General features: G+C 37.7%; 1 protein-coding gene across 2 annotated transcripts in view; it reads left to right on the plus strand.

Annotated features, from left to right (window-relative positions):
• Window positions 1–14,646, plus strand: part of ankrd27 (ankyrin repeat domain 27 (VPS9 domain)) — a 35,828-nt gene that overhangs the window by 783 nt on the left and 20,399 nt on the right. Inside the window, exons 2-11 of one of the 2 annotated variants that reach the window (XM_079414321.1) lie at window positions 3,915–4,037; window positions 8,530–8,640; window positions 8,744–8,900; window positions 9,065–9,228; window positions 9,714–9,773; window positions 9,867–9,920; window positions 10,009–10,074; window positions 10,240–10,316; window positions 10,525–10,652; window positions 14,491–14,572. In XM_079414321.1, the coding sequence (XP_079270447.1) occupies window positions 3,936–4,037; window positions 8,530–8,640; window positions 8,744–8,900; window positions 9,065–9,228; window positions 9,714–9,773; window positions 9,867–9,920; window positions 10,009–10,074; window positions 10,240–10,316; window positions 10,525–10,652; window positions 14,491–14,572 (1,001 nt within the window). In that variant the 5' untranslated portion in view covers window positions 3,915–3,935. The remainder of the gene's footprint in view (window positions 1–3,914; window positions 4,038–8,529; window positions 8,641–8,743; window positions 8,901–9,064; window positions 9,229–9,713; window positions 9,774–9,866; window positions 9,921–10,008; window positions 10,075–10,239; window positions 10,317–10,524; window positions 10,653–14,490; window positions 14,573–14,646) is intronic. The other variant, XM_079414322.1, reaches the window with a different exon arrangement.

Raw genomic sequence — 14,646 nt, forward strand, 5'->3', positions numbered from 1 at the left:
GGTTGTGAACTGAAACATGCTGTTTGTTGCATTACTGCCAAGCAGCATTATTTAATTAATTAATAATAACTTTTACATTTACTGCAATGTAAAAGTTTTGAGTGAACATTAGCTAAAACATATACAGGGTGTTAGTGTGGATAGTTGAAAAATTAACACCAATATTTTGATTTGAAATGCGTATATAAATCTGTATATGAGAAAATATTTTAATAACTCTTAACTGGTCTGTTCTCACCATGTTTGGAATTTTTTTTTATTTTTTTTGACTTGATGGTCTATGACAGGGGCATCCGGAGAGCCACTGTCCTGCAGAATTCAGCTCCAACCACAATCAAATGCAACTGAACCAGGCAATCAATTTGTTGGAGCCGTACTCTGCAGAACAGTGGCCAGGAGCTAAGTTTGACCCAAGTGATCTAGGAGGTCCATTAGGTGTATTTATTTAAGTTCTAGAGAGGTCCAAGGATAGAGCCTTGTGGGACTCTGCATGCATTGAGGTTCACACAATTACAGCGGCCTATGATAAAGGGATAGTTCATCCAGACATGAAAAGCCAAGTCAAGTCACCTTTATTTATATAGTTTTCAGTTAAAGGCATTTCATTATTGAATTCAGATATATTGTTGCAATTTCTAACAATAATATTATGTAGTTCGGTATTTTATTATATTTTTAGTTATTTTGTTTTATTTTTATTTTTATTGTATTTAAGTCGAGGTCTTCACTGGGGATATGTCCCCGGGGCTCATCCAGGTGTCCGGCCTCCGCCGACGATCAGACATCATCTCCCGGCGCTGATCCGCCATCTGATCCGGACGCGGACTGAGAAACAGAATAAGAAAGAAACAGACAAATATTAGCGTAGATGTCATTCTCCTTACGATGTAACGAGTACATCTTGTGTTATGAGGAGTGTTTCTGGTTCCGGTTGATCTAATTAATGCAGCCTAACAATCCTTTAACGGATTTGAATAATATAAGTGTAGTAGTGTGTTATGTGTAAGCCAGGTTAAAGAAATGTGTATTTAATCTAGATTTAAACTGACAGAGTGTGTCTGCCTCCCGAACAGTGTTAGGTAGATTGCTCCAGAGTTTGGGTGCTAAATAGGAAAAGGATCTGCTGCCCGCAGTCGATTTTGATATTCTAGGTATTATCAAACGGACAGAGTTTTGAGATCGCAGCGGACGTAGAGGACTATGATGTGATAAGAGCTCACTCAAATACTGAGGAGCTAAGCCATTCAGGGCTTTATAAGTAATTAACAAGATTTTAAAATGTATACGATGTTTGATAGGGAGCCAGTGCAGTGTTGACAGAACCGGACTAATATGGTCGTACTTCCTGGTTCTAGTAAGAACTCTAGCTGCTGCATTTTGGACCAGCTGTAGTTAAAAGTGTCATTCCAAACTTGCATGACACTCTGCAGGACACAAAGACATGTTGATACAATGTACAATTGTTACATTTTGGTTACAGTCAGCTTCTATGGACAAAACACTGAGACTTTTCTCAAATTAGCCTATCTTCTTTTACATTGCACAGGCGAAAGAAAGTCATACAGAGTTGAAACGACATGAGGATTGATCAAATTATTGACAGAATTTTGACAACAGTTTCCACATTTTACTTAAAATTGCAAATAAATAAATAAATTTGAACAATCTCCGTCTGTTGCAATGCAGCCAAATGATGTTTGTGGGCAGTAAAATCACATCATATTCAGTTTTGTCATTTTAAATTAAATAGATGCTTATGAGGCCTGGTGTTGGGTCAAGCTAATAGTTCAATCACTTTATTTGGAAAGGCACGTCCCATTGCCAGTGTATTGAATACCTGGGAGCCATGGCCAAGTTTAATGTTGACTGGTCGACTGAACTCCCTGCAAGGATCACTGGAGTGTGGTTTCCCCTCAACCCAGTTTGTTATGGCCTGGAGGAGCAGATCACAAGGCAAATTTCACATTCTTCAGGGTTTCAGCAGACAGTGAGGGGTGGAGGCCTGACTCGGGAATATTATCAGACTTTTGCCTTGACATCTCAGAGCGGCCATGTGATTCTTTAATCTTCGCCTAGACACCCTAAGCCCCTTCATCGTCATGGCTCTCCTCTTCCTTATCCGTCATTTGAAGGGTTTGAGGATGAAATTATTCCTTGTGTCTCAAACTCTATTTAACCACCATAAATATGTGAGTAATTGGCAGACTCTTTGTCAACTATTGTGTGTTTTTGCCTATTGTTTGATTACAATTTAAAGTTCATAGTTCTAGGTTAATAATGCACTTCTTGGTCTTGAAGTTCTTTTGGGATGTGGTATGTCTTGGACGTGTTCTTAACAGGTTTTGTGATTAAAGTCTACAGTCTTTTTGGTCAGAATGCACAAGATGCATTTTAAGGAAGTGAGCAGAATAAACTGTGTATTTATTTCCCACTCAGAACATAGTGGGGAATTCCTGCAGTGAGATGCTAAACCAAGACTAGCTCAAAAATACAACTGTGAGCGAAAATGTTTTAGATGCAATGAAGGCTAATTTCAGACTGAGGTAGAAACGTGTTGTGGCTTTAAATGTTAATGTCTTCTTCCTCATTATCAGTCTGAATAAGGTTTATTGTAGAGTGCTTGGCCTCCTCATGATCTCTCTGCCTCTATTTACAGGGATACGGTCATGTTTACTGTACGTGTTTTGAAGTTAATTTCATTTTCAGGATGCCTAATGAGTTCAGCTGAAATTCATCTGATGGGGCAGAGAGTGAAAGAAGTTTGTTTGTAGAGAAATGTGCATGATGATTACCTGTGTAAAGGGTTGCTTGTCTCTGAAAAACTCACTGGCACAATGCTGGTGTCATCTGACTGGTCGCTAGGGTGTTTTTTGAAGCATTATTTCATTACTAAGGTGTACGTAACACTAGCAGCTTTGATCATGTGACTAAGTGTAAATCGTATTGGTTGGCCTGTTTGCTTTGCTGTGCAATGGAAAAAATAAATAAATATGGAAGCCCGTTACCGCCACTGAATAAAAAAAAAAAAAAAAATTAAAAAGGAAAGGTAATTGACTTTTTGACTACAGCTTTTTTTTGTTTGTTTTCTCAGAATTTCATGATCAACTCGCACTTCTGACTTTTGTTTTGTTTTTTGTTTTTGTTCTGATGAGTTTGTATAAATATATAGTTATAAAATTGCAATTGTAAGAAAGTCTTTTTTTATTTTAATTTTTTTTCAGAATTTGACTATAACTCGCAATTGCGAGTTTATATCTCACAGTTCTGAGAAAAGAGGTCAGGCTTGAGAGAAGAAAGTCAGAATTGCGAGGTTATATCATGCAATGCTTTTGCATGATATAAATGACTTTATAGCTAGCAATACTATATTTTATTGTGAGACACGCATATAGTTTATGTCTCAATTCTGAGAATAAAAGAAGTCACGAGATGTGAATTAACAGTTGCAAAGAGTTTTTTTTAGTGGTGGAAACAGGCTTCAATATAGATTAGAACTGCATTAAAAATGCAAAGAAATAAAATGTTTTGGTTTGTCTGAACAGATACATGAATATCTGTTATTTTAGTTTTTGTTGCACTATTTTTGTTCTGAATATTCATCTTGGTCTTAATACTTATGAATAGGGGTCTGTTCAAATCACTGTTCATATGTGTGAACTATCATAAAAGTCAAGCTCATGCTTGTTTTGGCAAAAACCATTTCATATTTGAAAAAGAGGTTATAATGGAAAAATAACACAGCTTTTTAAAGTTCAAAATGCAGAGAAAACATAAGCTGGGCAAAAATGGTTAGTAATGCTAATCCACTTTAGTAAACCCCCACATCCTTTGACATGTCTAAAATTAATTTTCGCCATATTTCCAGGTCTTTCTTTCTCTTTATGCGTTTTTTTGTCCCCTCTTGTCTCTCTAAGGAACTGGAGTGCGGGACACATATGGCTGTGTATGATGAGAACATCCTGAAGAACCCTTTTTACCAGGCCCTGGAGAAACACCGACCGGATCTGTGCAGCAGGGCGGCAGAACTCCATGGCATTGTGAGTCTCTCACTTCCACATTTCTCATGTTGGTATTTTTAAGCTTGATATATTTTAATGGGAATACTGTTTAAACTCCTACTCATTTACAGCTTTCAGACAGGGCAAAAGTGGACGTTTGTTGGGACTGAAACATTGGAGCAGATTTATTTGTGGAACATAATTAGTCATGTATTCATTCATGTGACTGTGGTCTGTTCACATGTGGTCAGAAAGAGATTTCTATGTGTATGAACTGATTGTTTTATGTTAGGAAATGTTAGAGGTTCTGTGATCCAAGCAGTGATAACAATATTATGCTTGTGGTTTATTCTCAAACTCTCGGATTTAACTAAAATTTAAATAAATTCTTAAACTTTACCTAAAATATCACCATATACAGTGGCATGCGAACGTTTGGGAACCCCTTGCAGAATCTGTGAAAATGTGGATAATTTTACCAAAATAATAATATACCAAGATAATTTTCATACAAAATGCATGTTATTTTTTATTTAGTACTGTCCTGAGTAAGATATTTTCCATAAAAGATGTTTACATATAGTCCACAAGACAAAACAATAGCTGGAATTATTAAAATAACCACATTCAAAAGTTTGGGAACCCTTGGTTCTTAATACTGTGTGTGGTTACCTGGATGATCTACGACTGTTTTTTTGTTTTGTGATGGTTGTTCATGAGTCCCTTGTTTGTTCTGAACAGTTCAACTGAGCACTGTTCTTCAGAAAAACCCTCCAGGTCCTGCAGAATCTTCAGTTTTCCAGCATCTTTTGCATATTTGAACCCTTTCCAGCAGTAACTGTATGATTTTGAGATACACCTTTTCACGCTGAGGATGATTGAGGGACTCAAACACAACAATTAAAAAAGGTTCAAACATTCACTGATGCTCCTGAAGGAAACACGATGCATTAAGAGCCGGGGGGTGAAAACTTTTGAACAGGATGAAGATGTCCAAATTTTTCTTATTTTGTTGAAATATCATATTTTTCCATTTAGTACTGCCCTTCTGACGCGACAGAAGATACTTGCATGTTTCCTGGAAGACAAATGAAGTACAATTTACCTTGATCTTCAAATTCAAAAAGTTTTCACCCCCCCGGCTCTTAATGTATCGTGTTTCCTTCTGGAACATGAGTGAATGTTTGAACCTTTTTTAATGATTTTGATTTTTTTTTTCATCAAGATAATCTTCACAAATAAACTCAACTTGTATGAGTTCTGAAGTCTAAATACAATCGGCAGAAGTTAAAAACTCAAGTTAAACTAAGAACAAACTTCTGTGTCACCACACTAAGCTTCCGACAACTCTTTCAATCTTTATTCAAAATCTACTAGTTAGAATACAGACATGTGTGCATAAACACAATAAGGCTGAAAAAGCACACTAGTGAGTAGATTACAGCTCGCCATTACAGTTCGTACCTGCTAAAAACTTTTGGTTCTGATTATCATGTTTATCACTCTGAAATCATGAGTTTTAAAGCATGTTAGTTTACACTTATGATATACGTAGAGGTGTTCGATATGACTATTTTTGATCATGGACAATAAAAATGTCTCCACGATTAGGGATGTAACGATTACCGGTTTGACGATAAATCATGATAAAATTCCCCACGGTTAGTATTACCGTTTCATATTTTAATTATCATTAAAACCGTATTTGATTACCGCGATCTGAACAACTCACGATAGATAAATACTGTCCAGCATAAAGCAGAGTGTAACAGTCTCACGAGCGCACGGCAGGAGAGTTTCATTCTGAGTGAAAACAGAGCGGAAAAGCTGGGAGGTTTTAAAAGAGTGCTGAGGGAATTATACAAATGAATATATCAGTGAATTAATTATATGAATGTACCTCTGAAGGATCTGACTGTCTTCAGAAACGATTCGATGGCATTTTGTTTTCATCTCAGCTCCATATAAGACCTAAAGGAAGTGTTCTTAAACACAATACTGCTTTGTTCGCGGACTTCACGTGAATCAGCTGTAATTCAGCTTTTCCGTATAAAGCGCCACCTGCTGTCAGAGACTGGATTTACAGACACTTATTTACATTCAGCCTGTGTGCAGTTTCTGTCTGGCCAAAAAACTGACCAAATTTGCATGACCTATTTAAAATAAATGTACATTTTAACCGGTTGATGAAAAACAAGCTTATGTGGATTCTACACATTTAAACAATTCAGATAAGCTATATAGAATTATTTATGGAGCAAGATAAGTGGATAGAGAGTTGGACTTGCAACCCAAAGGTCGTGGGTTTGAGTCTCAGGTCCGGCAGGGATTGTAGGTGGGGGGAGTGAATAACCAACACTCTCTCCACTCTCAATACCACGACTGAGGTGAGACCCTTAAGCAAGGCACCGAACCCCCAACTGCTCCCCGGGCGCCACAGCATTGGCTGCCCACTGCTCCGGGTGTGTGTTCACTACTGTGTGTACACTTGGATGGGTTAAATGCAGAGCACTAATTCTGAGTATGGGTCACCATACTTGGCCACACACCACTTCCCCCCTCCCCTTCCCCTTATTAATCAATTATCATTTTGACTTAACTCTTTTCTTTAAAGGCTGAAATGTGAGGTTTACCTTTATATTAAACTTTTTCAAAGCTTTATTTGAACATTTACATGATTTATTTGAACATGCTATTAAACTGTTGTCAGTCAAGTTGTCATTTAAAATCCAGACCTCATTGGTAATGTTATTGTTTTAGTGATTATGCAAACAAAGTCATTTTATTTGCTGTTTGTTGATTTTTAAGTATAAAACTTGGTGAAGTGATTTATGTATCGGTACTTTTTGAACATCTCCAGCACATTTTAACAATACCGTGATAATACTGATAACCGTGATAATTTTGGTCACTATAATCGTGATGAGAAATTTTCATACCGTTACATCCCTATCCACGATCTGCTTTTGAAGAAATATCGTAGTATCGCGCTACAGCCCACATTCTGTCAGTTGCAGTTCTGGCGCCTCCGTCTCAATATACTGTACAGTGCCTATACATTTAGTGTTAACTCAGCAGTAGAGTTACTCTCACGGGACACTGCACTTATTCGCAATCACAAAAGTACATTATTTGCGTGCATTTGAAAGCCTTGCCGGTTAAACGTTTCATTTACACGCTTTTTCTGAGCCCATTCACCCAAAGCGTGCAAACTAAAAAGCCTGTCTAACAGCGCCTGATTACTCAACTAAGTTATCTTTTGGGCTAATACTGTCAAAACACACAAGGTTTACATATAGACTCAGTTGGTTATGTCTAAAATGAAAGTAAACAGTTGAGAGAAAAACGGATGCGTGCCTGTATATTAGATGTGTGCAAGTCTTAAAGGGATAGTTCACCCTAAAAATTAATTTCTGTCATTATTTACTCACTCACATGTTGTCCAAAACCTGTATTAATTTCTTTCTCGTGCTGAACACAGAAGAAGATATTTTGAAGAATGAGGGTAACCAAACAGTTGCTGGTCCACATTGACTTTGATATAGGGGAAAAAAAAATATTTCACTAGGGGAGTGAAATCAGACGTGCTCGGTTTTTTAGACACTTGCAGAAAAAGGCTTACCAAAACAAAGTTACTGGTTTTAATCTTTTTCACGTTTCCTAGGTCGGTAGATGCACTGGGGACCTGATTATATCACTTAACCTGGAAAAGTCAGATTTTCATGATGTCACCTTTAAAGCGATATCCCACCAATCTCTGTCATAACTCACCCTCAAGTCGTTCCAAACCCGTAAGACCTTCATTCATCTTCAGAATAAATAAAGATATTTTTGATGAAATCTGAGAGCTTTCTGATCCTCCATAGACAGCAACGTAAACATATAAGGACATAGAAAAAACAGTCCATGTGACATCAGTGGTTCAACCATAATTTTATGACACTACAAGAATACTTTTTGTGCATAAAGAAAACAAAAATAACGACTTTATTCAACAATTCTTCTCTTCACGCCATTATGGAGAGCATCACGAGTCATCTACATCTACAGCAGTACTTTCGATAATGGCGGAAGACGTGATTTGGAGGAGAAGGTTTGTTGAATAAAGTCGTAATTTTAGTTTTTTTTGCGCACAAAAAGTATTCTTGCAGCTTCGCAACATTACGGTTGAACCACTGATGTCACATGGACTGTTTTACTGATGTCCTTACTACGTTTCTGGGTCTGGGAACGTTTCAGTTGCATCCCTGCCTATGCAGGGTCAGAAAGCTCTCGGATTTCATCAAAAATATCTTAATTTGTGTTCCCGAGATGAACGAAGGTCTTAAGGGTTTGGCATGGCATAAGAGTGAGTAATACATAACAGAATTGTCATTTTTGGGTGAACTATCCCTTTAATATGAAAGTGCTGTGATGACAGAATTTTAGTTTTTGAGCGAACTAATGCATCCTTAAACTAAGTTAGGATTTTTTGCTACCTAGGCTGGTTTGGTTATGCAGGCTGCTGTTTATTGTGTGTTGTTTGTTTCAGATTCTGGTGCCGTGTTGTGGAAGTTTACCAGCAGGCTCTTTTACAGCATCTCAGTTCGACGGATACGTGCTTCAGCCTGCCGAACAGGGTTACCAGACGCTAGATGGAAAGGTATTTAAAATCCCACATAAAATCTCACCGAAGTTCTATCATCGGAATTGAATTTCTGGATGCTGTCTGAAACTGAACAGCTGTTTTGTGACATATCTTCCAGGAAGTGTCTATAGAGAGTAACCAGGTCCGGCTGGGTGAAGGGTTTCCCAATCCCACCTCTGTTCCCATCCTGTTTGAGGAGACGTTCTACAATGAGAAGGAGCAGGCCTACAGCATTCTGTGCATCGCACGGCCCTTTGACGCTGAACACAGCCCTGGTAATTCGATAGTCATTGAATGCAATGACTGATTTGCATCAAAAATTCAGATTAACAATCAAAAGATTTAGTGATTTATTGACATGCCTGGTTAGGTTGAGGTGGAGTAATGTAAATGTATTGTTTGTTGGACTAATGTTTTGATTCTGTTTCTCTTTCTTCAGCTTTTGCAGAGGAGCTGAGTACTGTTTCTGCTCCGTACTGTCTGAAGAATATTGAGGATGTGAGGGAATTCTTGGGCCGTCATGCTGAAAAACTGGACAAGTTTGTGGCCGCCTTTTGCCACTCCTTTAAGGAACAAGAGAGGAAGGGTCTTCGACATCAAATAGTGAGACAAACTCTTTACATTACATAATTTCTTGCTTTTATCCACATTAGTGTTAATCAGAGCCTGATGGCATAGATTATTCATTAAGAGAAGTTGAGTCTTATCGCAATCATCATTTGAAACCCATCATAATGGGAATTTCCGTGTAAGCATTACATTATAAAAACTTTTAGAATACGTTTGAGACTGTTTGTGTCTTATTACCTAAATTTAATAGGCTGGATATTGATACAGATTTTTAAACTCTATTCAAGTGCAATTCACAAGCTCCTGATTAGATTTGATTGGATTCTGATCAGTTTATTTAGGTAATACAGGGCCCAGGCAGAAGCTCCAAGAGTTTAATTTGAATTAAAAGCCAGATACAGATTACTGTATTACTATAATAACAGTTATAACCAGGGGGAAAAAAATCACACTGTATATAACACTTTGTATTTAAGGTCATTTTATTATTGATTTATTTTTCTCGCCCAATCCTTCAGGACTCTGTAAATACCCTTTACACAAAATGTCTTCAGTTGCTGTTGAGGGACTCTCGTCTGGTAAGCAGTTTTATGAACTTCAATACTTTTAAAAAAAAACTGTAATACTGACTTCATTACTGAAGCTTATTATGTAAAATGTCTCAATTTCAGAAGATTTTGGCGAGACAGGAGATACAGATGACGCTACTCAAACAAGCAGTGGAGGTCAGTTAAAAATGCACCGCTTTGTTGTTCTCTATCTTTTAAACATATAACGTTTCCCAAATTTGTTTCATAAATTCATATATTCCAGATGTACATCCATCATGGCATCCATGATCTACTCTTTAGTTATGTGGGGACTCTTGAAGCAAGTCGGGTACTGACTTACCATTAATTACCTAATTTTCATCTTATTGTGTGTTTTTATACTACATAATCTTTATTTATTTATTTAAAATAAATATTGTAATGCTCTGTATGGCTGTTGTAAAAGTTAGTGACGCATTATTTCCCTTTATTAATGTACTGTTTGTCTTGACAGGATGCAGCGTTTAACAAAACAACCCGGTCCTTACAGGATCTGCAGCAGAAAGAGCTTGGTGTGAAGTCAGAGTTCAGGTGAGCCGTTCTATCACTAGGTGTTTGCGTTTGAGTTTTTAGAGAGCTGTAGACTAACACCGTAAGAAGGAGTCCAGAATATCACAGAGACATGCAAAATTACAGAAAACAAATCTGCCATTACTGTACAAAGTGTCTGTGATTTAAAACAAACGTAGTAAGAGTATTAAATGATTTGGTGATTATTTGTCACTTCTCTCTCTCGTAGTATAAATATTCCTCGTGCTAAGTGGGAATTGAGTCAGCTGAACAACTGTACGTCTCCCCAGCAGAAACTGCTCTGCATAAGGAAGGTTATTTTAACCATCATGCAATCAACCAGATGCAGAGATACAGGTGACCACAAACCTTCCTTTCTATCATTGTGCTTGTGTGTGTAGGTTTGTCTAAATTTCCTCTTGCTAACCGGACTGCTTCTGCACGGCTCCTGTAACTGGATTAGGAAGTGTAGACTCATTCCCGAACAGTTACTCCTCTGTTTCATCCGTCTTTAGTTTTCTTAAGACAGAGCCCTGGCAGAACAACAACGCATCCAGTATGTGTAAACTAGAGAAATGCTCTCCTAATGTCTGTTTGTCAAACAGCTTGTTTAGTCATTCTCCCAATTTTGCCAAAACAAGGCACTGAAGGCAGACAGAAAAACTGTGTAGGTCTGACACAAGAAGTTCTGTCCATTTTTATGTTGTTCAGTGCTTGTTTTCTTCAGGAAATATTTTATTAAATGGGTCATATGACGTTGCTAAAAATAACATTATTTGGTGTAATGAAATGTGTTTATGTGGTTTAAGGTTAAAAAACACATTGTTTTCCACACACTGTACATTATTGTTGCTCCTCTATGCCCCGCCTTTCTGAAACATGCCAATTTTTACAAAGCTCATCGTTCTGAGAAGCGAGGCCTGCTCTGATTGGCCAGCTATCCAGTGCGTTGTGATTGGCCGAATACCTCAAGCGTGAGACGGAAATGTTACTCCCCTTAACGTACTGTGATGCCGTGTCCCGGCGCGTCCACACAAAAACAATAAAACCCATTATAAATTATACATTTCTTGCATCCAGTGGGGACATAATTACTGATTATAATGACTTGTGCTGTCTTTTAATGCGTCGCATCGCATCGCGTAAACATTACTATGTCTGCATTTGTGATCGGAGAAACAACAAACAAGCACTACCCTACACGGCTCAAAACTCGTGTTTGAATCGTCAGTGGCAAATTCTTTTAATATGAAAACATACTTACAGGCTGAGAGTCAGAAGCGCCAGACTGTTCTTGCAAAGTTAGAATTGCCTCACTTTATAGAAACAGCCTTTGTGCAGTCAGCATTGTAGGCTACTCTCCCAGGTTCAGGAAACAGTCCTCTGTAAAATGCGCTGCACTCACTCTAATATTTGGGTTGAACTGTTCTGGAACAGTGTTGTAAATACAACTTAACCACTGATTTCTAGTTGTCTTCTTTTGGAAACCCAAAAAAAGTAGTTTCACAATGAAGCACAGCGTCTCCAGGACATGGCGCCGGCGGCAACAATACTACAGCCAGAATAGTTCCACCTTCTTTCTTTGCGTATACATTTGGGTGGTGTTTTGCAAATATTCCCACACAGTGACGTAGACATGTGAGGGTGTGTTTAAATGAGCCATTTTAGGAGGGCATGGTCGAGTCTTAAATTTTATAAAGTATATCTCTTTGGTTTTGAGACTTTAGTCTTTGCAACTTCAGGGATCTTATATATGAGCACAAACAGCTTGTAACTCTCCAAAGAGAAAGGAAAACCTGAAAGCGCATCATATGACCCCTTTAAGGCCATATATTATGCCTTATTTAGCCTTGTGGACAATTCTTGGTAACATGTCCAGGCATTATGTTATTTCATTTTATTTTATCATCATATAAATTAATATTATTCGTGACTACAATAATAATAATTATTGTTGTATTGTATTTTATTAATGCATAATTCAATTGAATCTAATAATTTTATTAAGGGCAAATTGTCATGATAATAATGTAAACAATCTCTTTACCCCTGAAAAAGGCTTATCTTCTTTACAGAAAATAAATAAATAAATAAATACATGCAAACAGTGCCCTCCAAAAGTATTGGAACAGTAAAGACAAAATGTTGGCCGTGGAGTCAAGACATATACAAATATGATAAAAAAAATGAATATGAGACAAAACTACAGAATGTCACACTTTATTATTGGGTGATTCAACAGATAGATGTTTTAGCAGCTAAGAAGTTCAGCACTTTTAGAGTTCATCCCTCTATCTGATGAGAGCATAAGTATTGGAGCAGTTGCCCCACGGGTCTTTCTAAGTGATCAGCTGTGTCCTGTTGCATTAATTCTTCAGATATTAAAAGCAGGGAATGTGTCGTATCAGTTATATCCATTACTTCTGTATTCTGAATCTTGCATTCGATGATGACACACAAACCAGGATGAAGATGAGGGAGATGACTTTGAGAGAAAAGCAAGCAATTTGGATGCTAAAAGAAAAGAGGAAGTCAATTAGAGCTCTAGCAAAAACAAAGGGCATGGAGAAATCCAGAGATTGGAAACCACCAGCGACACCAGCAACCAACAACTACGTGGTTGGCTGAGAAAACAACAGGAGCTGATGACAGACAAATCATAAAAGCTGTGAAAAATGAACCCTAAAAGACGTGTCTGTAAAATCAGCAACAACTTCCAGAAAGCTGGGGTGATGCTCTGACAATCTACAGTCCTCAGGAGACTTTGACACAGAATTACAGATGCTACACAGCAAGATGCAAACCTCTGACCAGCACCAAAAATAGAAAGGCAAGATTAGAGTTTGCAAAAAAGCACAAAGGTGAGCCAGAAGAGTTTTGGAACTGTGTTTATGGACCGATGAGACAAAGATGAACCTTTATCTAAGTGATGGGAAAGCAAAAATGTGGAGAAAAAAAGGGAACTGCAATGATCCCAAGCATACAGCCTCATCTGTAAAGCATGGTGGAGGTGGTGTCATGGCATGGGCATGCATGGCTGTCTCTGGAACAGGCCCTCTCAACTTTACTGATGACTTAATGTATGATGACAGTAGCAGAATGAATTTGGAAGGGTGCAAAACCATCTTGCCTACCAATATTCAAGAAAATGCCTCCAGATTCACTGGGAAGTGCTTCATATTGCATCAGGACAATGACCCAAAACACCCTGCCAGTTCAGTCAAGGAGTTTATAAGGGCAAAGAAATGGAAAGTCTTAGATTGCCCAAGTCAATCTCCAGATTTAAATCTGATTGAACATGAATTTCACCAGCTGGAGAGGAGAGTAAAGGCAGAAACTCCACAAAACAAGCAACAATTGGGATTGGCTGCATTAAAGGCTGGGAAAAGTATTTCAAAGGATGAGAGCAAGAGTCTGGTGATGTCTATGGGTCACAGACTCACTGCTGTGATTGTGTGCAAGAGATCTGCAACTAAATAATAGCTTTTAATCTTTTATATCTGCCTTATGTTCAACTGTCCCAATACTTATTCTCACATCAATGAGTGGGATGAACTCTAAAAGTGCTGTTCTTTTTAAACATGGATGTGTTGAAACGGCTAATAATAAAATGTGACATTCAGTAGTTTTGTCTCATATTCATCTTTTAATCATATTTGCAAATGTCTCGACTCCACAGCCAACAGAGCAATTTGGTCTTTACTGTTACAATACTTATGGAGGGCACTGTGTATAAATTGTGAGAGATTCACCCATAGAGACAGAACCAAAAAATGGCAACTTACACAGGATTTATTTGTTTGTTTATTTAATTATTTTCACTGCAACGAAATTGTTAGAATTGTTAGAACAATAAAGTATTAGTGTCCTTCATTAGTTGAAATAAAACAATGAAGAAAAAAGTAGTATTTTTGGTTAAAATTACGATCTGTTATTTATTTATTCTGAAGTAAAATATATAGTGCAGTTTTGCTTAATCGTATGTTGTTTACATGCTGCTACAAAACTTTGAATAAACTGAAGATGAAAATCTTGCATTTCCCCAAACGCAGCATCTATTTCTTCCTATGAAGCACTCACTGTAGCAGTGTAGTTTGGTGTACTGAACACTCAGATTGACAGTTTATGAAACGCTCTTGTGATTTGTGTGTGCATTATGTATCAGACACTCAGCTCATCCCAGTGTGTCTTTCAGCAGTGAGCATTGAGGCTGTGTGTGCTGATGATCTCCTGTTAGTCATTCTCTATCTGCTAATCAAAACAGAAATCCCTAACTGGTGAGTCGAGTGCTGTGACTGCAGCACAGTTACAAGAGCAGTGATTTATTAATTCTATATCTTTAACGGTCTGT

Source organism: Barbus barbus (assembly GCF_936440315.1).
Source record: "Barbus barbus genome assembly, chromosome: 50".
Lineage (NCBI taxonomy): Eukaryota > Metazoa > Chordata > Actinopteri > Cypriniformes > Cyprinidae > Barbus > Barbus barbus.